At 34.3% G+C, this 25,334-nt stretch overlaps 10 protein-coding genes across 10 annotated transcripts; 6 read left to right on the top strand and 4 right to left on the bottom strand.

Annotated features, from left to right (window-relative positions):
* BMR1_01G01950 (conserved Plasmodium protein, unknown function) lies at window positions 23-816 on the top strand (the record flags this gene model as incomplete). The annotated part of the gene is made up of 3 exons (XM_021482845.1): window positions 23-160; window positions 278-518; window positions 539-816. The coding sequence occupies 3 exons, from the start codon at window positions 23-25 to the stop codon at window positions 814-816; spliced, it is 657 nt and encodes a 218-aa protein (XP_021337442.1).
* BMR1_01G01945 (conserved Plasmodium membrane protein, unknown function) lies at window positions 1,120-1,760 on the top strand (the record flags this gene model as incomplete). The annotated part of the gene is made up of 3 exons (XM_012792002.1): window positions 1,120-1,193; window positions 1,214-1,511; window positions 1,533-1,760. 3 exons carry the CDS (start codon window positions 1,120-1,122, stop codon window positions 1,758-1,760), a joined length of 600 nt encoding a protein of 199 aa, XP_012647456.1.
* Window positions 2,270-6,239, bottom strand: BMR1_01G01931 (hypothetical protein; the record flags this gene model as incomplete). The annotated part of the gene is made up of 10 exons (XM_021482844.1): window positions 2,270-2,356; window positions 2,377-3,093; window positions 3,173-4,121; window positions 4,142-4,866; window positions 5,119-5,350; window positions 5,371-5,640; window positions 5,662-5,777; window positions 5,800-5,989; window positions 6,012-6,109; window positions 6,132-6,239. 10 exons carry the CDS (start codon window positions 6,237-6,239, stop codon window positions 2,270-2,272), a joined length of 3,492 nt encoding a protein of 1,163 aa, XP_021337441.1.
* On the top strand, window positions 6,475-7,420 carry BMR1_01G01930 (conserved Plasmodium protein, unknown function; the record flags this gene model as incomplete). Its single annotated transcript, XM_012791999.1, has 5 exons — window positions 6,475-6,610; window positions 6,631-6,731; window positions 6,753-6,863; window positions 6,884-6,943; window positions 6,965-7,420. 5 exons carry the CDS (start codon window positions 6,475-6,477, stop codon window positions 7,418-7,420), a joined length of 864 nt encoding a protein of 287 aa, XP_012647453.1.
* Window positions 7,597-9,004, bottom strand: BMR1_01G01925 (transcription initiation factor TFIIH subunit H2; the record flags this gene model as incomplete). The annotated part of the gene is made up of 7 exons (XM_012791998.1): window positions 7,597-7,672; window positions 7,693-8,061; window positions 8,083-8,177; window positions 8,200-8,376; window positions 8,454-8,727; window positions 8,749-8,896; window positions 8,917-9,004. 7 exons carry the CDS (start codon window positions 9,002-9,004, stop codon window positions 7,597-7,599), a joined length of 1,227 nt encoding a protein of 408 aa, XP_012647452.1.
* BMR1_01G01920 (clathrin, heavy polypeptide) lies at window positions 9,167-15,653 on the top strand (the record flags this gene model as incomplete). The annotated part of the gene is made up of 9 exons (XM_021482842.1): window positions 9,167-9,199; window positions 9,222-9,429; window positions 9,453-9,757; window positions 10,400-10,604; window positions 10,626-12,319; window positions 12,340-13,651; window positions 14,220-14,388; window positions 14,409-14,571; window positions 14,646-15,653. 9 exons carry the CDS (start codon window positions 9,167-9,169, stop codon window positions 15,651-15,653), a joined length of 5,097 nt encoding a protein of 1,698 aa, XP_021337440.1.
* BMR1_01G01915 (DRS2, ATP8A, phospholipid-transporting ATPase) lies at window positions 15,986-20,346 on the bottom strand (the record flags this gene model as incomplete). The annotated part of the gene is made up of 8 exons (XM_021482841.1): window positions 15,986-16,208; window positions 16,323-16,497; window positions 16,672-18,300; window positions 18,745-18,901; window positions 18,983-19,864; window positions 19,886-20,089; window positions 20,111-20,291; window positions 20,312-20,346. The coding sequence occupies 8 exons, from the start codon at window positions 20,344-20,346 to the stop codon at window positions 15,986-15,988; spliced, it is 3,486 nt and encodes a 1,161-aa protein (XP_021337439.1).
* BMR1_01G01910 (ATP-dependent RNA helicase) lies at window positions 21,247-22,932 on the top strand (the record flags this gene model as incomplete). Its single annotated transcript, XM_012791995.1, has 1 exon — window positions 21,247-22,932. One exon carries the CDS (start codon window positions 21,247-21,249, stop codon window positions 22,930-22,932), a length of 1,686 nt encoding a protein of 561 aa, XP_012647449.1.
* BMR1_01G01905 (conserved Plasmodium protein, unknown function) lies at window positions 23,744-24,069 on the top strand (the record flags this gene model as incomplete). The annotated part of the gene is made up of 2 exons (XM_021482840.1): window positions 23,744-23,908; window positions 23,929-24,069. The coding sequence occupies 2 exons, from the start codon at window positions 23,744-23,746 to the stop codon at window positions 24,067-24,069; spliced, it is 306 nt and encodes a 101-aa protein (XP_021337438.1).
* On the bottom strand, window positions 24,511-25,312 carry BMR1_01G01900 (mediator of RNA polymerase II transcription subunit 6, putative; the record flags this gene model as incomplete). Its single annotated transcript, XM_012791993.1, has 3 exons — window positions 24,511-25,036; window positions 25,058-25,139; window positions 25,162-25,312. The coding sequence occupies 3 exons, from the start codon at window positions 25,310-25,312 to the stop codon at window positions 24,511-24,513; spliced, it is 759 nt and encodes a 252-aa protein (XP_012647447.1).
* Between the last annotated feature and the right edge of the window lie 22 nt (window positions 25,313-25,334).

Genomic DNA, 25,334 nt, shown 5'->3' with positions numbered 1-25,334 from the left:
TAATACTAGTTCCCCCATTTCTATGGTCAGGCATGTCGCTCCCCAATCGCAACCCAAAATAAAAATCGCAATCTATTCATTTTCACTAGTGATTCCGGTCATATTCCAACAGACTATATGCATCCGTACGCCCAATTATCTAGTTTTGGATTTGATCAAAGTAAGTATTCATTTTTATAGAATTTATCGATGTTTTTATATGAAAATAAAGCAAATTCTCCAATGTGTATGTACTTTACACACTTATAAACAACAAAAAAAAATTTTTTCATTGCAGATTTATGGGAGATTGAGCCAAAAAAGCAAGATAGGCCACATAATACCATTAAAAAATAACGACAAACTCGTGTCTAAGTTGATAAGCCCAGAAAAATTTTACTGGGAATTAGTATTTGATAAAGACGATGAGGAACTTAACTTTGACCAGTTTACTAAGCGAGTCGGAATGAAACGCTTTGAGTGGCCTGTTATGATTAACAAAAATAGGAGAGATAATAAACAACCCTTTTTCATCCCAGGTAAGCAACCACCTATTCAGTGTGCCAAGAGAGACAAAATAGGTTGATGAAACAATTGGATAAATCGTCAGATAAAGAGGGTTTGGTCAACAACAAACTTTTGCATCTAAATGCTATGGTTTCAAATCAGGAAATCAACAAGGAAGCGCTGATTGACGTATTTGAGACTTTTGCATCCAGTGGAATTTTAACTAAAAAATCATTTTCCGATAAGATCAAGTCATATTCCCCCCTGCTCACCCTTTGGGACTGGGATTCCTTTATTCGAAACATGAACCGTTATCACATAGACCCATAACAACACATAACTGCCTCTGTATTTCAACAATATTTTTGTAATTTTATTTGTAAGAGCTTGTAATATACTTAAATCTGACCTTTCCAAATTACTCCGGACTAATTTGGTAAATTTATCTACAAAAGGCTAAACATGTATAAATGTATAGCGAACATGCAGTAAGCATTACAATATAAAAATGTATAATTCTATACCCAAGATAAACGATTCAGATGAAGGGTTATTGGCTAAATATATGATTATATTAATAATATATTAAAATGACTAAGAAATATAGTGCCATATACTGTGTGCGCAACATTAATGTGGCACGTGTTTATAATTCTGGCATTGTTAATGATAGCAGAACTTCGCATATTCTCCCCATTATACTCTAGGTAAATGATTTTTAATATAGAAAATTTGTTCATTTGGGGGCAGGATTGATTATTGCGGATTTGGGTTACCCTATAAATCCACAGGTCTATATCTTTATACAAATAATTGCTATAACTTCAATCTTCCTGACCTTATCATACCCTTTCACATTTGGCAAGAAGTATGACGTTGGTATCATTACTTACAATGCCTTTGTTTTATTCTGGGTTACTGCTAGATTTCCAATCAAATTCATTTTGCCAGTGTTTATTTGTGATCCATTAGGCGCTATTGTAGGCTTAAATATCCCGAGCCCCAAATGGAATGGCAAGAAAACAGTAATTACATTTATTATTTAGGTGACAGGGTCTATTGCCGTATTGGTATCTGGCTATTTTTGTTTATATTACGTAAAATCGCTTGCCTGGAGAATGATATTATCTGTTCTTATTTGTTTATGTGAGTCATACGGGGGGAAATACGATAATTTTTGCATCAGCTTGTTTATGCTTATTGTTTATATAACTTCCAAATCACTAAAGATTCCATTGGATCACTATATACTCAGCAAACCACTTTTCACATAAAATATTTACAATTGATAGTTGAAAATAATTATCAATTAAACAGATAAAACGCGGCTAATTGGCATATTTAATTCGGCAAATGCTACATTAGGTGTTTATTTTTAGTCCTTTAATAATGTTAGTTGATTGCATATTTAAATAATAACTATCTTTTATTGCGAACAAGTTAAATAATTAACATTATTTATGTAATTGTTTTTAAACAATCAATTGCAAATATATTGTTATTTGTTCACTTAATTAGCTGTAAGCAGTTAAATAAATATATTAATTATTTGGGATTCACTTATTAATATTATACTTTGAGTTATTATTTATAAATTAAAATATCGCTTGTTATATGCACATTAATACTTGTAATTAAATTTACATCAATTATTTTAGAATAAACAATTTGTAATAATAATATTCAATATATATTTAACGATCTGCAATATCAATACTAATTCAACAGTAGACTAAAAGTCTATTGCCAACGTTAATAAAAAATTAATTGTAGTAAGAAAGTGTTACAATATCTCATCTTTGGGTAAATCGTATGTTCTGACACTTTTGTTGACGATAGCATTTCTCCACGCAGAAAATGCTATTTTAGTCTATATTAAGTAAAGCTCACCCTTGATATGTCTCTAATAGCCCTGAAAATACTGGCCTGGTGGCTACAAACCGTCTGCCATTTTTTCTCCATTGTAAATTGTCTTAATCTTCTGAATCCTTCCGCAGCCCTTCTCCTCTCACTCCATACAATTACGTTTTGCAGCTTAACCTTTGATTCGCCATCTGCCATATATTTCCTCCAACTGCTGAAATAGATTCTCAACAATTCAACTTCTTCAATCCTAAATCTGTGTTCCACCTCTTGTCTGATTGATACTTTATGTTTAAACACATTTATCCATGCGTGCAAATATTGACCCAGAACTTTATTCATAATATTGTTCTCAAACGCATGTGCCATATCACGTTTATTCCTTTCAACAACATAATTGTTGTAAAACACCTTAAAGCAACAAGATAACTTCCTAGCATTCACCATCATTTTGCCCTGTCTAATCTTAACGTTTAATTCTAAGCTTCTGAGACCTAATTCCATTCGCCACCGGGAAATGTTACCGAGTGACTCAAGTGCTCTGTAAACAGTACTATTTTTATCGTTCTGCTGTAGTGCATTATACCAGGAATTGAATTGTTTGAGCTGAAAAATAAATAGCTGACATTCATCTTTAACCTTATTATAAAGTGTCATTTCAATACGATTGTAGAATCTAATACGATCTACTGCATTTTTCCAACTAATATAAGTGAAGCTAAGTAATCGATCATCTAGTCTGGCCTAATTCAGTGATATTTTAATATATATTTAACATATTGTGTGTAAAATTATAGTAAATCTTACTAAACAAATTTCTTACCTTTATTTTCGCCAATTTGGGCAATTGAGCTAAGTGATGAAATACACAAGATTGTATGCTAGTTGCATATCTCCTCTCCCTTAGTATCACAAAATAGTTAATTTTTCTAATCAAATTGGCTCGATACAACCATGCACTAAAGATTATTTTTAGCGAGTTTATACGATTTTTATTCTCAATTTCACTAGACGCAGCTATTAATCTGGTTCTAATGGTAACAAAGGTTAACCAACAATGAAAAGATTTGTTTAGTAACTTTGATTCATATATACCATTAATTTGTGGTTCTAAACCCTTTAAAGTCATTCCCACATGTGCAATATTACGCCAAGCATTAATAACTTCCACAAGGAAATTATTCAAAACTTTCTTCTCAAAATTTATTGATAATTTTACTTTAGTCCACATAATTAAGTGATATTTCATGGAATTTATATCATGTAATTTGGTAACCTCAAGCACAATGATTGACAATTTGATATACCCAAAAAATCTACGCTTAATTGCCAATTCCATACTCTGAGTTGCACTAGTGAGTTTTATTTGTCTATCAAAAACATAATTTCCCCATTCAAAAAAGAAGTACTTTAGCATGTAATTCTTGTGACGCTCATTAACCATTGAGCTTATCCTTTTCAAGATGTTTTGTTTCCTAAAACTTGAAAGTGCTACGTGCAACAGATTGTTTTGGTAATTTTCTACGTATTTAAACTCTTTTAGCTCATAAATAAAATATCTTATTTCTTTGGTTATAGGTTTTTCGATTGAAGTGCAAATTTTTTCCACCATAGCTAAAAATTGTTCTCTCTTCTTCGCATAACATGCTGCCATTAACTCAACCCAAGCATAAAATGTACAAGAGATTAATCTCTTATTCCTCTTTTTATCGATATAATCCACCAGAGCTTGTGTTTTTTTCTTCTCAGCCAATTTTTCAGATACATATTTCCTGTGTTATTACGATTTTACCTCCATAGATATAATGCTTGTTTAAAGTACTTAACTTTAGATGAAATGAGCTTGTTTTTCCATTTGGGAATTTTAAGAAGACACCAATACTTTGGTTTGTCGTGAAATCGGCATGTGATAGTGTAATTACTAAATCTATCATAATATGTTGGAAGTGGTGAATCCAATGATTCTATCAACCTAGACAAAATCTTTGTGCCTATTGTGGATATATTTTTCATACCCTCGCCGCAAGTTGATGAAAATAGTAACAGAATCTGTCGGGGATATAATGCAATAATTCGGTTAAATTCATCGAAGATATCGTTCTCAATAAATAGTTCCAGCAATTTCTGTTTGTTAGCGGCATATTTTTTAACCCATAAATTCCAGTAATAACTCAACACGATATCCCTATCCCTAGCAGCAAATTCATCAATAACGTATCTCAAACTGCCCATTTTGACGCTAAATTTCAACCAATAAGTGAAATATCTTCTCTTAATACCAATTAACATTGCCTCAGTGAATTCTTGTATTATACATATATGTTTAGCATTGGATTCGATTATCTCACTTTGCCACTTATAGAAATATTTGGATTTAAGGCTGTTTACACTCCAAACTTCCTCTATCTCCTTCAATCTCTTCTTCTTTCTGGAGTATGAAAGGTAATTGATAATGGAATTCATTGATTTGCTCTTTAGGGAAGAGACATAGGCCACCTCAGATGTTTTGATCATCAACTACATTACACAAATATACATACATAACAACAAGGTATCATAACATATGTATATCCATTACATGAATATGTAAACATAAATAGATCAGATCACACTGATAAATCAATACAAAATTATTGGTAAATCAGTAATGAGTGGAAGGTATGCATAAATATGTAGATAATTTAATGTGCAAATTAATTATTAACTACACATTAAAGCAAAAATTTTTATTAGCTTGTGAAACATTCCCATTCATATTTAGTTGCTTACTTTCAACCTCTCCTCAATTTGTAAATTGAAGCGAAGATTATCAAAGACGATTTGCATTAGAATTCTCCAGAACACGCTTTCTAGGAAGTTGAAGTAACAGATTATATTCTTCCTGTGTTCCATAACTTTTAGAATCTTATTAAATACGTTAGAAACTATATTAAAATTTATTTTCCTAGTAAACTTATTATATCTAACGTTTAACTGGTGCATCTTCCTAGCAGTATTGTACCTAAGTAAGGTTTACCATACCAACAGATGAGGAAGATGCGAGTTGAGTAAACGTTATGAAACTTTTCTGCAATCTCCTCCAATACAACTCTTCTCCAGGCATTAAGCACTAGCCTTTTTTTGAAAAGTGTAATGTCTGTGTTTTCCTTGTCCACAATTGTGTTAATTTTGTGCAGCTTAACAAAGAAATTGTGGTATAAGCATCTATATAATATTTTCTCAACCGCATCAATGCGGTAATTGTATTCAAAGTGCATAGTAAATGCATTAAAAACTTTTTTGAGCATTTTACTGTATAATGTCACTGATTACCTATTGTAATGAGATTGTGCAACAAAAACGGTGTCTTGTTTGCATTTATAGTAGCTGAGCTCAGAGATAAACGAGTGGTAATTTAATACGAATAGAAGCGCTTCAACTTTGCCTATCTGTATTAACTATTGGATTTACGGTTTCTTGCCACTTGATTTTGAGTGTGACAGGCTGGTATAGCAGATTGAAACATTTTTTCAAAAGATTTAGATCACGATTACACTTAAAATTTCTTATATTAGACCGACCCTCGAAATGTGCATGCCATCGCAAGAGGAAATTACCGATCAGTTGGCGATCTGCGATGGTGTAAAGGAATTTTCTTATCCTAAATATAGACTAATTCTCACTGTATTTGTTCACGCAGAGCTGAAAATCCACGCTTAAGCAAACTTTTCCTGCGATAAAGTTGTAATATTTGCTCAAGAAGACATTTCCTCCGTTCATACTACATAAATCATATACTATACCATCAAATTACCAAGCAAAGCGGCAAATGAACGAGATATAAGGTTTGTTTTGTATAGATTGTCCAACCTATCCGAAACTGATAAGTGGTAATCCAAATCATAATCCATTGCTGCAAAGTGTAAATGTTAAACAGTGACCTATTACCCATTTATCATCATTTAGTTATTATAATTGAGAAAATAATGCTTTATAGGGTATTATCAGCGTAGGAAAAAATGTATTTATACACACCACACACATATATGTTACCCTGTAATAATGTATGGTAGGTATATGATGATATAGTTGGTGAATTGAATTGTTGCTCATTATTCCAATAATTAAACAAAATTTGTTTCATAAATGCTGAACAGAGTGGTTGGGTTTCTGAGAATTGATAAGGAATCTATCAGCAACCTATTATTTACTGTCAAATTCGCAAGTACAGTAACACTTGTGTCAACTACAATTTATAGCTCTTATGTTTTCTACAAAAATGGTGAATTTTGTCTAACTTAGATTTCAACATCACGCGATCTGCCAAATATTTCACTAGACTCCACTATAAGATTCGATATGGAGAATTTAAATATAAAAAAACACCGGATTCGTTTTTTATGGTAAATAATCAAAACAATTAGTTGTCTCTAAGTGAAAAATTGTGTCATAATATATCAATCTACTTCATCCAACTCGATTTGGATAAGGAAAATGGAGTTACATATTCCGATCTAACCAAACTATGGAATCAAGTATGTGCCCATTTATTTAGTTTGAGCTTGATAATGATCATTTAAATAAATTTATCGCAGATAAACAATCGGGCACTCCTGTATAAACAATAATCATTTAGACAGAGAAATTGCTTCATGGTTGTACATTACAAACGTTTGGCGAGGCTTTTGAGTCTCTCATCTTAAAAATACGAGGCACAGATCGCAAAAAAGCTGATGACTTAGAAATCAGCATTTGCGAAAAGTTAGAAGAGATTAATAAATTGACTACAACCCCAGAAAACATCCAATTTACCCTTTCCAATCCATACATTTCGGCTACAGTTAGTGATATTTGTGATAAATTGTTAACAGTTAAGAAGAGTAAAATGGTCGAGGAAGCTGAGGTTAAGCAGAACATTCTAGAACTACAAACTGAAATGCTTGCACTGGAAAAACAAATATCACAACACAAGTCTGTAAAGAAACCTCTAACGCACGCTGAACAGGAACGCATTAGGATAGCCCAGGAACAGGTTGATGAGTTAAAATCAGAGATTAAGAAGCTGTATAGAGGTCTCAATTCCTGGTTTTGAAACTAGTATTCTCACTATTTAACAACCCTCATCGTCATACTTCGTTAACAATCGCTTGTATTATTAACATTTAAATTAATCAATTTGTTGATCAGTGACCACAAATTTACATAATTTTACAATTATTATAATTGTAATTTGTGACAATGTGTCATAATTTGATCATTAAAATTCATTTAGACGACTGGTTTGATCAACTTAATACAAAATGGACACTGATGTAGCGTACCATGTATGAATTCGTCACAAATTCTACATCAATCTCGGCTTACCTGCAAAAAATCTTCATACACCCGGGGCATTGCTTAGCTCTATCTTCACCGCTGTACATAACACTATTCTTAAGTTCAACGCTGCAAGAAGCACAGGTGTCACACCCCCCCAGTATATCTGCTGGGACGTTCGTGAATTCGGGAGGTGCACATAAATGATGAAACCCACGACAAACATCTGCAGGGGAAACGAGGTAAATTTGGCAACACTTGCACCTAGAAGGGATGTTACAAGTTATAGCACTGCATTGGGGACAAGTGTAACTTGTAAATACTAATTTCCCGTGGCACACACAAAGGGAAGCTGTGTTTGACTTGGTGAGAGAGGGGAATCCAACTTTCACCAGTATAGGCAGCATTCCATCTTGCCTAAGTCATTTCTTTGCTTACCATCTGGGAGGATTAGTATAAATATTAAACAAGGATGTCAAATCATGGGTATCAATTGCCACTGAATGGGACCCATTCGTTTCAGTGCATATGTGCTATGTAATTGTATGTTAATACCTTGAGTATGTATAACTCTGACGATAAAGATATTGCATCTACTGTAATATGATGCTTTTTTAATCTTTTAATGGTTGCGAATATATTTCCAGGATCGCAAGTTTTAATGGAGCCAAAGACTATTAGAATCTCTCTTGTCGTATACTGAGGCACATCATCCAGTAAAGATATTGACATCTACATTAGTTTTTAATGTGAACGATTCCGTTTTAAATTTAATAATTTTTAAAAAAACATTTAAACAATATACTAACTTCTAATGCATTCTGAAGTGAGATATCCCCCTCTGGTCCATCAGATAACAAATCATTAAGCCTACTAATCTGTTCATCAGTATTTGAGCCAAATGGAGAGATTAACTTTGCCAATTTGTTTTTCATAGCAACAATTCCCACCTGAGAAATAGGGCACTGATAAAAGAGTTCCCTTATGAATTTTGAAGTCTGTGCTACAGCTGTATGCAGTCTGTTTGGCTTGAAATCTATGTCCCTCATCCTATCGCTCAAATCAAACAGGATCAATATGTTTCTATATAACCAAAAATATTACCTAATGATTCCCCGTTTTACGATTATATTATTGCCATCACTGACTCCGCTATCAATTGGTCTATCTATATTTTTTCGTGCTTTTGTAGATTGGCTAAATTTTAATTCCCCATCATTTTCTATTAGTTTTTCCCAGGTACGCTCCAAATCTGATTTAATTCGTGATTACCCTGCTCCCAGGCATACTGGGCCAATGCATCTTCCTGGAAGTCATTTAGCGTATCCTCATATTCCTCCAATATTGATTCCAAAATCATAGTATTTTCAGTGTTTTTTCACTCTAAATTACACTTATTTACACGGCATGATACTATAATTGATACACATGTATGGTGGAAAATTATAAGCCCATATATTGAAACACTACATTACGTGATCACTAATCACTAACCTTGTACTTTTCGTTTAGTAGTGGGAAAATGGCAGTCATCAGTTATAAAACCATTGTAAACGTAAGAAACACTTGTGAATTAGTTAAAGGAGCTAGGTCTAAATCCCAGTTTCTTCCGATTCAATGTTCTCACAATGGAAAGCTGCCGCCACGTTTGTTTGAAAGACATTTCCCCAGATGGTACTCAATTGCTAGCAATTGTGGATCTAAAGGAATGTAATGTTACTAGGAAACATATGAAAGGAGAATCTGCCATCCTAAATCCTACACACTTTACAATATGTATCAAGGGTAATATCACTGTTATGATTTAGGGCATGCTGAAGGTGTTACAGGCCATTATGTACAAGTTTTTAATTTGGAATTTAAGATTATGCTAGCAGATCACAAATTTGACGAATTTGTAGTATTTTGGAAGTGGTTGTCGGAAGATGAAATCGCAATTGTAACAGAGTATTCAGTTTATCATTGGCGGGTTAATCCTCAGAGGGCTTCACAAGTTCCACCTGAAAAAATTTTCGAAAGGCTTGGCAAATTGAAGGATGATAATGTACAGATTATCAACTATCAATCTGATCCCACTAGACAATGGTGTCTGCTATCTTCTATTTCCACGGAAGTAAGTTATTACACAAGTGGATGAGTTTGAATATATTTAATGTGTTGTTAATGCATATTTCCCACCAAATTTGTAAACGTTTATAATAAGAGATAAATTCTAAACAAACACATACATCGGTCATATTATACCTTAAACGAGAATTATTGCATCGAAGAAATTATTTTAACCTACCCTGATTACAAAAGCATATATGTTGTAATAATATTTTTGATAACTATAATTATGATTAAAAATAATTTATTATTAATAATAATATTTGGATTTGCAACAAATTAACTCGTAAAACTGGCAAAAGTCATAGATATATCACACTCACGGAGGTTAAATCAAATATATAAAAATGTTTATGAATTGCAGATTTTGGAATTATTGGTATGACGATAGGTTTACTTGAGCCTAAAATTAAAACATGATTTAAATGAGGGGTAATGGTAGTTTATATTGAAATTGAGAATTAAGGATCGATTGTACTGGTTATGTTTCTAGAGTTTATCATAATTGTTGCAAAGCAGTTATATATATATATATCATATAATCATTCCATTTACTAATACATACAATTACATGTATATATGTATTCAAATGAATTTCGTGATTCTTTTCTTGATTAATTGTTTTAATTATTATTAGCTAATGTAGGACCAGGGCAAAACAATGGATGGACATATGATGCTATATTCAACAGTACGCAAACAGCACCAAATACTACAAGGTCACGCTGGAGTTTTTGGTAATATCAAGTCCAAAACGGGAGAAATAATTCCTGTGCTATCATTTGTTGAAAAAAAATCAGGATCGACGCCAAAGTTACACGTTATGGATATTTTTTCTCAGTCACTTAAATGTAAGCCATAATATCAGTTAGTGACTTCTGAGTTTGAACAAATTTCAGATCCCAGTGATTTCCCTGTGTCAATAGTTATCCTTGAAAAGATAGGAATGCTGGCAATTGTTACTCGTAGTGGTTACTTTTTCTTACATGATACGATGTACCTAGATAGGATTATGAGTGTTAGAGTTAGCATGGATACCATCTTTGCCATTGTTAAAAATGATGGTTCAACCGATGCTAATGGTAAAGTTGATGGCCATTCATCAGGATGTACAATGGTGAATAAGAGTGGCCATATAATTGAGGTAAAGGTGGATGGGAGGGAATTGGTTCAGTATCTAAGGAAGCCTAGCACCGCCAGTGCCTCAGGCAGATTATCTAACGACCATTTCTTCGAAATATCAACGGCACTAATGCGTATCTACGGGTTACCGGGCGATGAATCGGATATGAAGAATATATTTTTTGAATTGTTTCAAAGAGGGGAATTTAAACGCGCAGCTATTGTAGCTGCCTCCACTCCATCATTGCGCTCAAGGGACACAATACAAATGTTTAAACAAGCAAAATCTGCACCAGGAGAGACGCAGCCAATACTTCAATATTTTACAGTTTTACTGGAACATGGTAGATTGGATGAATTTGAGAGTTTGGAGCTGATAAAGCCTATAGTATCACAAAAGAAGATTGATGTGATTGAAAGACTGTTTAATGCCAATAATCTCACGCCATCTAAAAGTCTTGGTGATATGATAAAAGGTATAGACCCAAAACTAGCGATGACAGTATATGTTTCTAGCAAATCATATGAATCAGCCATAAACACTTTGATTGAGATTGGGGACTTACGTACACTGATATCGATGGTACAGTATGAAGAGTGTGGCTTTCATAATGGTGAGCTTACTTTCAAGGGCGGAATGCCGTTGAGCGATATTTTATCAGCAATATCTGCTAGTTGCCCTGATAAACTTGTAGAATTTTTACAAATGTTGCATTCTAAAGGGTGTTTTAACGGTAAAAATATTACTGAAGCCCCATTTACTTTACTAGTTAATTGTGGTAGATTGCAAGAAGTAACAACATTTCTATTGGATTTACTGAAGGATAATGATCCAATACATGGTCATTTGCAAACATTTTTACTAGTTGAAAATTTGAAACGTGCCCCCAAGATCGCCGAACACATATTCAACTTATCAATATTCACGCACTTTGATAAATCAGTAATAGGTCCTTTGGCTGAAAGCGTAGGTATGCCATCAATAGCACTACAATGTTACAATTCAATTGAGAAGGTGGAGTCTTTACTTCTAAACAATCCTGGGTTGTTGAAACCACAAGTACTTAGGGAGATGATATCAAGCATGTCAATAGATGATTCAATATTACTAGTAGAATTCGTGCTTAAGAACAAAATATTACCTTCTTCTGATGTGATAAATTCTATTGAAAGGCCCACAATTGGAATATCTGAATTGTATAGACTGTGTATGTCAATTGAGGATTATGGATCTCAGGAGAATTTGTATGTGTTGCTAAAGAAATATATTCAATTGCCCGGTTCAAAATTCACCCAAAACCCGCCAATAGAAGTGCTTCGCGAATCAGAACTGCACTTTAAATTGATTGCCTCTGCTACAAGTGTGGGTGATTTGACACAGGTTGAATTGGTATGTAAGACCAGCAATTCAATCAACCCAGATAAGGTCAAAACATTTTTTAAGGTAGTATGGCATTCATGTAGGGAAAGGAAGAGTTTAAGAGGGATCCTAGGGCATTCATTTACATGGCAGATCGCTTTTCATACTATGGCGAATTGGCCAGTTTACTGGTAGACTGTGATCCAAGGTTTATGCAAGTATATCTTTCAAGAATGAATCGAGACGCAGCGCCTAAAATTGTTAAATCCTTGCTAACAGATAGCACAATAACACTCGATGAGGATAGATTGTTAGAATTACTTAAGACGCTAAATGATGATCAAATTGAGGCTGTTTGTACTGAATTATCACAAAGTGAACTAGTGCCGGAGGTGATGTACAAAATTTTAACATCAAAGCTAGAGGGACTAAAGGCCACTAGCCCGCGGTATATAAACACCTTTACTTTACTGGCTAAAATTTCTATCAAAAAAGGGACAGCTGAACATTATCTCAGTACATATACAAACTACGATCGAGAGGAGGTTGCTTGTTATTGCCGACACTCACACCCCGAGCTGGCATTTATAGCCTACAAGGGGGACGCATCTAAGCAATCACATTTAGTGGAATTGGCCTATGAAAAAGAGCTATATGAAACACTTTCTAAGCACGTTTTAGAGGCACAGGATTTACAATTATGGTCACTAGTGCTTAGCCATGAAGACTCTGACAGTTTCATTTCAGAGTTGACATCTAACGTACTGCCTGAGTGTAAAAATTCACAACAAGTGTCAATTGCAATTAAAGCCTTGATGGATGCCAAGATGAATTATCATTTGATAACCCTTTTGGACAGACTGATACTGTCAAAATCGAACTTTTCTGATAACAGAAACTTACAGAATCTTTTGCTAGTAACTGCACTCAGGGAGAAATCAGATAAATTGGAAACCTATATCGATGTTTGTACTAATTGCGATGTTAATCAGGTGGCTAAATTGGCTTTGGAATTGGATGAAGTAGATCATGCCCTAAATCTTTATATAAGGTCTGGCAATATGGCAGAAGCGGTAAGGGTGTTATTGGACAAGGGAGATCTCGATGGAGCGGCAAAATTGGCAGATCAGGTGGACGATAGATTGATATATGGCTGTGTTGCACAGTCATTTTTACCTATCGACCTCACGTTGGCTGTTGATTACTTTTCAAAGTCTGGCGACCCTTCGTATTATTCGGCAATCGTGGATGCTTGCAAGGAAAAGAATGACTATGTCAATTTGATTAGGTATTTGACCCAGGGCGAAAATGATGGAGGAAAGCTTAGGTCATATTTGTCTCTTTCCAGAGATACGGACTTGGCCTACGCTTATGCTTTTTCCGGAGATATTGACTCGCTAAAATCCTTCATTCAAGGTACGTCAATTATATTTTCCATCTATTTTATTATCTAATTGATCATATTATACCTTAAACGAGAATTATTGCGTCGAAGAAATTATTTTAACCTACCCTGATTACAAAAGCATATATGTTGTAATAATATTTTTGATAACTATAATTATGATTAAAAATAATTTATTATTAATAATAATATTTGGATTTGCAACAAATTAACTCGTAAAACTGGCAAAAGTCATAGATATATCACACTCACGGAGGTTAAATCAAATATATAAAAATGTTTATGAATTGCAGATTTTGGAATTATTGGTATGACGATAGGTTTACTTGAGCCTAAAATTAAAACATGATTTAAATGAGGGGTAATGGTAGTTTATATTGAAATTGAGAATTAAGGATCGATTGTACTGGTTATGTTTCTAGAGTTTATCATAATTGTTGCAAAGCAGTTATATATATATATATCATATAATCATTCCATTTACTAATACATACAATTACATGTATATATGTATTCAAATGAATTTCGTGATTCTTCCATACCTCGTTGAAATTCATTCTTGTAGTACAGATCAATTAGGTAAAAACAACGCAAACCTCAACTCCGTTGGCGATGCCATATTTCCCCATAATCCATCTACGGCAAAGATACTATACACTGCTGCGATGAATCATCACAATTTGGCGCTCTGCCATGTAAAATTGGGCGAATACAAGGAAGCGGTGGATGCCTGTATATTGTCTACATTGTATGTGTTTTGTCATCTAGGCCACACATTAAACTGGAAGTCGCTGTGGCCTGCCTTGAAAATAATTGCATAGATGACGCATCAAGACTCATTAAGGAGTTAGTTGAACACCCAGATTTATTGGGGAAATTGGCGGACAAATATGAAGAATTGGGGTTTTACAAGCAGTTGATGCACAAATTGGTAAGGCACAGTTGTGTTGTGTTGGAATATTTTTTACAAAAAAAAATATTTTTCAGTATAATATACTTATGTAGGCTGAATACGTTGGTTATACTGAAGAGGAGGCAACTGACATCAATGCAAACCTACCAGCCACTGCCACCCCTGAGAAGGATAACATCGCTACCCTTTTATCAATTTATCTCGTGAAATATACCCCAGAAATAGTTTTTGACTTTATAGAAAAGTACAAAAATAAATTATACGGAGATAAACTTGTGGCAATTTGCGAAAAGTATCATATGTACAAGGAAGCGGCGTATATATACATTCACATACTGTACAACTATGACAAATCAGCTAGGATCATGATTGATCACTTTGGCCTAGCATGGGATCATAAATTAATCCTCGCCTGTGCTCCTGAATTATCTCCAGTAATGTTACAAGATGTGGTAACTTTTTATCTAGAAAATTTCCCCAATTTAGTAATGGATTTGTTGCAACTTGTAGAAGATAAATTGGATCAGACGCGACTGGTAATACAGGCTAAGAAACACAACTTGATTTGGCTAATCAAAGATCATTTGGAAAAGATACAGCGGCTGAATATATCAAGCGTAAACAATGCACTCAATGATTTGTACATTGACAATTGCGATTACCAAAGTTTGGAAAGGTCTATCAGTTTATTTGATTCATTCGACCAAAATTCTGTGCTAGTGAGAATTAAGACCCATCAAATGGTGGAAATGAAACGTGTGGCAGCCACAATCTACTACATAAACAAGAGCTATAAGCAGTGTTTGCAAGTATCCCTAGAAACAGGAAATTACAAACAAGCACTTTTTGCTGCTGCTCAGACAGATTCTGCCATTGTGCATCATTTGCTTGGGTACTTTGTTACCAAGTCTTTACATGCAGAGTTTATTGCCTGTTATTGTATCTGCTACAACCTCATTGACCCAACCCTGGTGCTAGAACTCATATTTAACAAGCAGACAAGTGACAGTTTTGACCTGTACAGCTTTGTTATGCCATTTTTTATACAAACAATGGCGACCTTCAATGAAAGGCTGCTGAAGTTAGAACGAAAATTATAACACCACTTGCTGCAGTCAGATGACTTAAGGGTGATATACACACCACTGAATGGATCCGACTCATTGTTATATCGTAAAACTTGTATTTTGACTTTTAGTTTTAACATAAGCACTCAACCATGACTATCTCTGTGCATAATAACATAACAACACATAACTTGCCTAGTGATAATTTGACATGTACAATAAATCAGCCTACCAGCCGCCTTTTCTGGTATGCATTTAGTGCATTAATTAATCTGTGTATATAATGTATAGTCTGCCCAGCCCCTATTTCTAGTTAACAAAATCGAGTCTGTTGCGGGCCATAATAAAAAGATATTGTCAGAATGTTAACAATATTCCACCTTCTGAATGGATTGGTAGATGTGGGACCTATAAGTGTGCAAGTAAACTTTCCACACATAGTCACGATAGATGCATGCCATAGTGGCTACGAAGCAAAAGAGCCAAAAACGTATGTCATTATTACTCTTCGACACAACGCAACGCATCGATAGCCCTAAGTTTGGGCTTAAGTTGAACGATAAACTGACGTATACAAAACCAAAAACACTGTATGAGAAATATGGTAATTAAAAATAAATAAACAAGTACAAGAAATCTGTGTATACACGTGACAAATGTAAATGATAAAAATCAATATATTTACATTTACGCCCTACTTACCTAAGAAACAATCCAACGAAGGTCAACGCATTCAAATAATATGTTTCCAATAACAACTTAACGTTTGCTACAATAAAAACTACAGTAAAAACGGCATAACCTATTTCCCATAATGAATAGTTCTCGCCGTTACTCGAACCCACATTAAAGGTACCGAAGGTTAAATAAGCCATACCTAAATTAGTAAAATTGAAAAAATGTATTTGTAGAAACATAACACAAAATATAATATGCTATAGGCGCAAGGCTATCAATTCATTGTTCAAGTTAAAGTGTGTGTATGCATGTAAATAATGTATTAATAATTGTGGATTATTAACAATTTAAAAAATATCATGTTAATGCTTACTTATTATGATAAATGATTGGTAAATTGCGTTCAAAATCCAAGTCAAAAACGCCCGCATGTTCATGTAAAAGTTTATGTGCCCCAATTTGTACAACTGCGGATATTTAAACGTAACATTCCTATCCACATCTTGCTCGATTGATCCAAATATAATTGATGGGATTGCAGTAAAGAATATATTAAACAATTGCTGTAACATGTCATTGTATAAGAGCTGCCCTGAGAACATGGACAGGAAACCATATAACCAAATAGGCACCGTCAAAAGTATATTCTTGTAAAACATGTACATTACAAGCTTAGACATGCGGCGATAAGTTAATCTTCCGTGGAAAAGCAACAATGGAACTATGAACTTGAACTGGGCAATTCCATAGTCGGAAACGTTAAAGGCTTGAGCTCCTTCGTTGCCCTTAATGCCCACACCAACATCAGCTCTCTGTATCATATTACAATCGTTAGCGCCATCACCTATGGCAAGAGTAATCATTTTGTGTTCTTTGCCAATTATTGACACCATGTCTCCCTTGTTGGACGGAGTCATCCTGGCGCAAATCGCTGTGTCTGTCATCATACAGAGTTTAATAAAACAATTATCTTCAGACATATTTTTGCATATGAAATTGACAGTACCCCCATCTATCAAGAGACAACGGTGAATATTATTATGGTTTGGTAAAGATAGGCTGGTTATGTAGTCATCTATTACCTTTTTGTACAAATATGCCGCATTCTTACCAGTTTGATTGACTTCATTTTCAATTCTTATAGAGGTCAGATCAATTTTTTCTGAATTTGAATAGATAAAATTTGTAGCTAGACCTATGTTGATTGCCGCTTCCAAATTATCTCCCGTAATCATCCAAGTTTTTATTCCCGCTTTAGTCATATATTCAATTGAATCAGCCACCCCATCTTGCAACTTATCCTCAACTCCTGTAACACCCTGGAATCTCATATCACATTCCAAATCATCAATCAATTTCGTACACCTATCGTAACGATTTTCAACATCTATTTCTGCCTGCTGGTATATTTTATACCACTCCAAGAATTCGTCTTTATTCAACTCTTTCTTGGCAAAACAAATAGAACGCAGCCCATCATCTGCATACATTTTTAGGTACTTTATTGTGTTGTCATCAACACTACGCTTCTTTACAAGATTCAGCATAACACTATCCGCTCCCTTGGTGAACAGGACGATACGACAATCATCAATAAATTCCAAAATGGGTTTGTTATAATCTATATCTACAGAGTTATTCTTGGGGATGGCACAAATAACCGAACTCCTCTTCCTATAGTTGTTAAATTCCATATTCACAATAATTTTCAATTTGATTTGTCTGCCCAACACATCAACGATGGAAAAAATACTGTTCTTCTCCACTAAAATTATGCCAAGTGACTTGGCAGCGTATGCAAAAGTGGATTCATCTGGAGAAGCAGAACTGTAAATACACACGCCTTCGTCGTTATACTCAGTGGAAATGCCGTTATTAACAGTAAAGTGTAGACATAATTCAACTAGGGGCACATGCCTGGGTGAGGAAGGATTGTGCAAATCATCCATTATATGATCATCTACCAAGTTTACATAATTGTTAGTAATGATAAATTTACCACCTATGTTAACGTAGAAAGTATTTGAATGAAAATTTCCCAACACTGTCGATGGTGCATTGACATATTAACCAATTTGAAAGATATTTAATTATTATTTGTATTTATCTGAAATTGCCTTTTAATTTACAATCGCAAAAAAACACATACGCTAATATTATTTGCAATTGAATGTGTTATTTAGATTTTGTATTGTATTTATAGATAAATATTTTAATATTAACATGATATACATTAAAATACAATAAATAATAAATGTCTTGTGTGCAACACCAAAACAGTATCATATATGACGCGCAATTGTCATAGACAATGGAAAATTCAACTCAAACACACAATAAAATCGCAAAATATTTAGTGCCAATTGGTATAAATCAATGTAATATTTATGATATATATTAAGTATTATAATACAAAGAATTAATATAATAACATTTTGTTACTTACTAATTGCACCGGGTACTGGAATTCCGTTTTTGATTAAGTAACTGCGCTTAATATCGGTCAACCCCTTGCCATATGAAACACCCTCGATGGAAAACTTACGAAAGTTCATCTTGTTGCAAGTTAGAGTGCCAGTTTTGTCGGAAAAACATATTTGCACCTAGATGATTTGCTTTGATAATATTGTTGTGATAAACCATTTGACATATTATCACACAATCAAAAAAGTTTAAATCCTTACTTGGCCAAGTAATTCATTCACGCTTGTATTCCTCGGTATTGTGTGTGAGTTATACTCAGCGGAGTACATACTCTTATCCACAGATATAAAATACCCCTGGATAAAACGCACTAAATTCATTGTAACCACTGCTGATATAGGTATGACGTTACAGGTAATTGAAATCCAGGTGAAGAATGATGTACATACTACCCGTACTTCGGTTACATCTTTGTAGAAAGGCGATAAATATACACGGCCGATACTTCCATAATTCATGTAGTAATAAAGGTTTACTAGCGCCGAAAGTATGCAACAGATGAATTGAATGATAAATATAACCAAAATTATATGGTTGACCAATATATCAAGGTTGGAAGTCTTGGTTCTGGGTGGGGACATATTCATGTAAATCTTGGTGTCATGGCCAGTATACACAACAACGCCCAGTGCCCATACAGTATTACGTAAAATACAGCCTCTCATAACAATGTTATTGATGTTAATTGTATAATCTTTACGCGCTTCGGGAAAATTAACTTCAGCGCCCAACTTAAACATAGTTAATGTGCCCTTGAATTTGTCGAGATCGGTATCAGGTACATTGCATAAAATGGAGGCTTCACAGTTCTTAATCCGCTCAAGCACATTTATAAGGTCATTTTTAAGGTAATTTTGAGTGATTTGCACCGCTTCTTTGCGCTTCAAATTTGTTTCGCCATCAAGGCATAACGTTTCAACATATGATATACCATTTAATCCGCTTGAGGTTAATAATACTACATCAGCAGGGATTTCTTCTCTATTTCTCAACAAAATAATATCACCCACTTCGATCTTAGAAGATAGTTTCCACTCTAGATTAAGTGAGTTTAGTGTTCCTTCACTTATTTCCTTTATAAGCTATGTTAAATTTATGGTTACTCCTAGACCTAGTTCATTTTCGGATAAATTTTGATTTTTTAGAGGGGGGATGTAGAGTTTAGGCACCCAGTAGACTTTCCTGTTGTTCTCAGCACGATCTGATGTGTGCCTTTGCCAATCTTCATAGGCGTCTTTTATAGAGTCAATTGCTATTACTATAAACAAGGGTAACATTACTGTTGGAATTCCACGGGTCGCTGAAATCTGAATGATTTAAATAGTTACTGATGGCGTAATTTGTAGGATTGCTATTGCGAGGAAATAGAGGGATAGAGGCTGTTTTAAACGCATTAAGATGGATTTAAAAAAAAAGTTGTACACAGTATATTTTGATGTCTTTACAAAATTATTATTTACGTTCATTTCTTGCTCTCTGTTGATCCAAACTATCCATCTCTCTATGGGTCTTTATAACGGGAAGCTTACTGAGTTTTTTTGAAGAAAAAATTTAATATGTTCATGATGCGACGCAAACACTCAATTTATCTGATAGAGTATATATAAATATAACAAGTTTCCCGTGGTCAACATACTGGGAATTTTGGTTGTGGTATCTTGATTCTAGGCCCCATCAAAGATGTCTACTTAGTATATTATTGCACTAATTGAATCTAAGAGCTAACTGCTAAGTTCAATAACACCCCCTTCTCTCTCTAATGTATATCCCAATCACTTTATATGGTACACATCCTTTGTTTTAATCAAAATTTCTGTCATAACAACTAACACAATAGCCTTAACAATGTGCACGTCCGGTATTTATCTAAAATACATTTTTCAATAGTATCTGCTTGCCGGCTAGCTAGTTGGTCATATAGTGTTGTCCAATGTGTTTAATATTTTAAAAGCGCCCTACACATGGGAAATTGTGGTCGTCGGTCGATTGTGCGATGGTGTTTTTATTGCAGATTCGGCTATAACACAGTGTAACCAGACCGCTAATACAACTAAAAAAATTGAAAACAAAATCATAAAAATTCATAAATAGTAATATATATGTTAATGAGGTGTGATATGGCAATGAGTGATAAACCCCTAAATAGTTCAGTGAATTAGCTAAATATAGGAAGATTAGGTATTTTGACATTTAGTTACATAGGTAAAGTGATTAAACTTTTCCTGACTAGTGCTGTATTAGGCTGATTGCTTGATAGAGGAAATATGCAGTCATTGCTAAGCATGGTAATCGGTATATTGGTGTGAATAACTTGCATCCAGATAATAGTAGTATAATATGGATAGATTGAAAATGAGAGAGAGGAATTGGTCAGGCAAAAAGCCGCAGATATGTCGGTGAGTATGATTAGGTGAATGTCGTGGGGCATCGTATAAATAATACGAGAAGGCAATAAAGTAAGAATATGGACAGATCGGATACGAACAAATCCATAAAGATGGTATATGTGCCTCCCAGTAGAAGAAACCGCAACAATGCAAATGAGCCCAAAATTATTGGGGAAATGGAGGAATCGCCTAAACAACCCGATTCATCTTTTTCTCGTTGGGCAGATTTGAGTAGTAACGAACATAAACATGACAAAAGGAGAAATTTTACGAAGGGTGGAGGAGCCACTTCTTGGGCTACTAGAGATGGTAGAAGGTACTACCGGGAAAATGAAGATGAGATTTTTGGCAATGTAAAAACTCGTATTCAAACTGGGATAAACTTTGATTCCTACGAAAATATCCCTGTAGAAATGACTGGAAGGGATGCGAATAATATACACCCAATTGAACGTTTTTCTGTGGACACTATACATGAATTGCTCCTTAAAAATATTATTAAGGTCAATTACACCACTCCCACTCCCATTCAAAAACATTCGATTGCGGCTATAAGGGCTCGTAGAGATCTTATGGCCTGTGCGCAAACAGGTTCTGGTAAAACTGCAGCATTTTTGCTACCCATTATGACATCCATGTTGTATGAAGGCCCACCACCACCAGTGCAATCCAGAACCAGATGCACATTCCCTGTATGTTTGGTGCTCTCCCCTACGCGTGAGTTGGCCATTCAAATATATAATGAGGCTAGGAAATTTAATTTTGGAACGGGTATTCGCACTGTTGTGTTATATGGAGGCAGCGAGGTTAGAGCCCAACTTTTTGATTTGGAAAAGGGTTGTGATGTATGTGTGGCAACTCCAGGCAGATTGACTGATCTAGTAGAACGCCGAAAGGTCAATTTTACTTCTGTGAAGTATTTAGTGCTGGATGAGGCTGATAGGATGTTGGATATGGGGTTTTCTCCCCAAATAAGGGCAATTGTGGAAGATAATGGCATGCCTACATCTATGGAAGGTAGACAAACTGTGATGTTTAGCGCCACTTTTCCTAGGGAAATTCAAATTTTAGCCAAGGATTTCTTGCGAGATTACATCTATTTGACAGTAGGGCGGGTAGGGTCTACCAATGAATTTATCAGACAAAGGGTACAATATGCTGGGCAGGATCAGAAAGCTAAATATCTAGTTAAGTTACTAAATGAAAATTCTAATGGTTTAGTATTGATATTCGTTGAAACTAAGCGCAGGGCCGATATGATAGAGGCATATTTGTTAAACGAGAATTTTTTGGCAGTTAGTATACACGGAGATAGATCTCAGCAGGATAGAGAAGAGGCCCTTAGATTATTTAAGACAGGGAAAAGGCCAATATTAGTGGCAACAGATGTTGCTGCTAGGGGACTTGATATATCAAATATTACTCATGTCATAAACTGTGATCTACCTAGCAACATAGACGATTACGTTCACAGAATTGGAAGGACTGGAAGGGCAGGTAATTTTGGTCTAGCCACATCTTTTGTCAACGAAAACAACCGCACTATCTTGAAGGATTTATTAGCTTTGTTGGAGGAGGCAAACCAGGAAATACCTGCCTGGTTCCAATCACTGGTGGTGAACTACTCACACGGCAATGGCAGGGACAACAAGAAGGGATTCAAAACAAAGCAAAATAATTCCGGTAGTAACCAGAAGAAACATTATGAAGATAAGTGGGGAAGTAATTATGGTTTTCAGGAGTTTAAAGATGATGGGTGGTGATACAATAATTACTATAATCTCAAGGTTTGGGCGCCGCTCATACATGATTTGTCACTATTTAATGATGGATTTAGAGCTATTTATATGTGTAGACCCATTTGAAATGGATTGTTTGCAGGTGAAAATTACTACAATATATGTGCATTGATATTATTGCCTAAGATACATCCATAATTTCGGTTAGATGCCAATATTATATAATTAGATTGGTACTTATTCACTGTCAAGCGAACTAATTTTCACTTAATTATATCACATTGGTGTATAACGTTTATGCAATTTACGGTTAATTATTGCATATTCTTAACGGTACTGTACACATGATGATAGTTTCAAATGGTATATAAGTTTTTTTAATTTAAATAGTATATAATGGATATTTTAAGTTAATAAATCTAATGATTTTATATAATCATATAATTTATAATTAGTCATAATCGTTTGGCAATCAAAAAAACTTATTTGTAATCAATTCTTAAGTATTTAGTATGTTATAAATATACGAGGATCTCGCAGTATATTTCTGAATGTTTAGCTAGAAATAGGCGTTTGATGCATAATTTAATCTAATTTACCATCATACACTTAATATTCTAACTCAAGGATTTCACAAATACTGTTATCTAAAATTTTGTAACACTTGAACAAATTAACATAATTAGCACGATTTTAACAATTGTATTTACCAAATTGATTATAAATTCGCAGAAATTAATCCGAATTAGACAAGATAGATATAATATAAGGATTAGACATTCCTAATCCTTTACTCTAGTCAGCGTGTCATTAATCCACACAATAGTTTATAGTGATGGGTGACAAAGTTGGTATGCATAATGCAATGGAATTTCACAGCAAGCGTGCAATAACTTCCCTCTTTTCCATACTAGAAGCGTGCCAAATAGAAGCTTCCGAGGGGAGTTTGGAAAGAACAGTCGTTGACAATTTTCAAATCAAAGTCCTTTCTGATTCTATCGTAAGAAAGCGTTCATTTAGTTTCACTCGCTCCGGTCTTTATATGCAATAGCATGGGATTTGACTCAGGCACAGCTACTTAACTCTATACAATCTATTAGTCCTACGTTGTTGCGTCATAATCAGACACTTGAGGCTATTGTGAAGGGACAACGTCAATAGATTTCGGACGTTACATTTGTAGTGATTATTGTAATATTTTAAAATTATTTCGTTATATAATCTAAAAATTATTAATAATAAGCAACCAATTTCTGAATAATATATTCTAATATGCAAATATATAATAGAATCACTATTATTAATTATTGTAACTATAACAAAATTAATTAAATTAAATTCAGTAGTTAAATTTTCAATTATCTAAATTTTAAAACGCCTAATTCATCGAAATAAATAATTTATAAAGCTAATAACATGCAATAATAGTTATAAATTATATTGGATCAATTCAATTCACTTTAATAGCATTTTAGGGTAATTTGTAAGATAACTAGACAAAAATGCAATTTATAATTCATAAATGAATTTTCCGGTAAATTTTGCAGTTATTTGCAAATTATTTACTGCACAAATCTACGAAATATTGTTATCAATGTACAATTAACTCCCCTGTTGTTGTTTACTCAAGTATAGAAGTTCTTCCTGAGCTATCCTTACACCAGCATTGCTTTCTGGCCTATTATACACAAGAACTACTTTTTTATCTTCAGTATTTTGGAGATTATTGTCAAATTTCTGATAGCCGTAATATTTACAGAGCTTAACAGCCAATTCATTGTATTTAACAACTCTCGGAATCCACTGATAACCGCTAGTAAAGCTCCATTCTGACATGTCACTAATGCGACTGTACATTTTGTCCAACTCCAGTACCGATTCATATACCAAATGTCTAAGTACAGAACCCTTGGAAGGGCAACTGTAAATCCTACCGCCTAGAATGCAATAAAGGCGAATAGGGTTGGTGATTAGACCTGTAGGCACTGAATATCTGCTAAATAAAGTTATATGAAATATGGCATTGACGGAATAATATGCTATTTTACAATTTGGATCCAACGGTGCATCATTCGCAATAAGGGATATGTTGGACCAGGAAACACTGAAAATGTATCCACTTTGCAGACTGAATAAATTCTATACCTACGCATCTACCATTGTACCAGCTCTAATCAATTCATTTAACGCTTTATCTCTATATCTGCTGTAAAATGGACTGCCATAGAAATCTATGTATAGTATCTCACTTACACTCAAGTGCTGAATCATCAGTACATAGACATTCAGTTGTGACATATTTGATGTCGAAAAATTCTATTTGACTATCTTCCCTAATGACATTTGGGGGTATATTTTTTATATTGAGAAGGTCAACCTCAGAAGAATCGCCCCCCCCTATCATTGGACTGATTGTTGTGCTATAC

Source organism: Babesia microti, chromosome I (assembly GCF_000691945.2).
Source record: "Babesia microti strain RI chromosome I, complete genome".
NCBI classification, from domain to species: domain Eukaryota; phylum Apicomplexa; class Aconoidasida; order Piroplasmida; family Babesiidae; genus Babesia; species Babesia microti.
The sequence above is the reverse complement of the archived record's forward strand: the minus strand, read 5'-3'. Positions and strand labels throughout refer to the sequence as shown.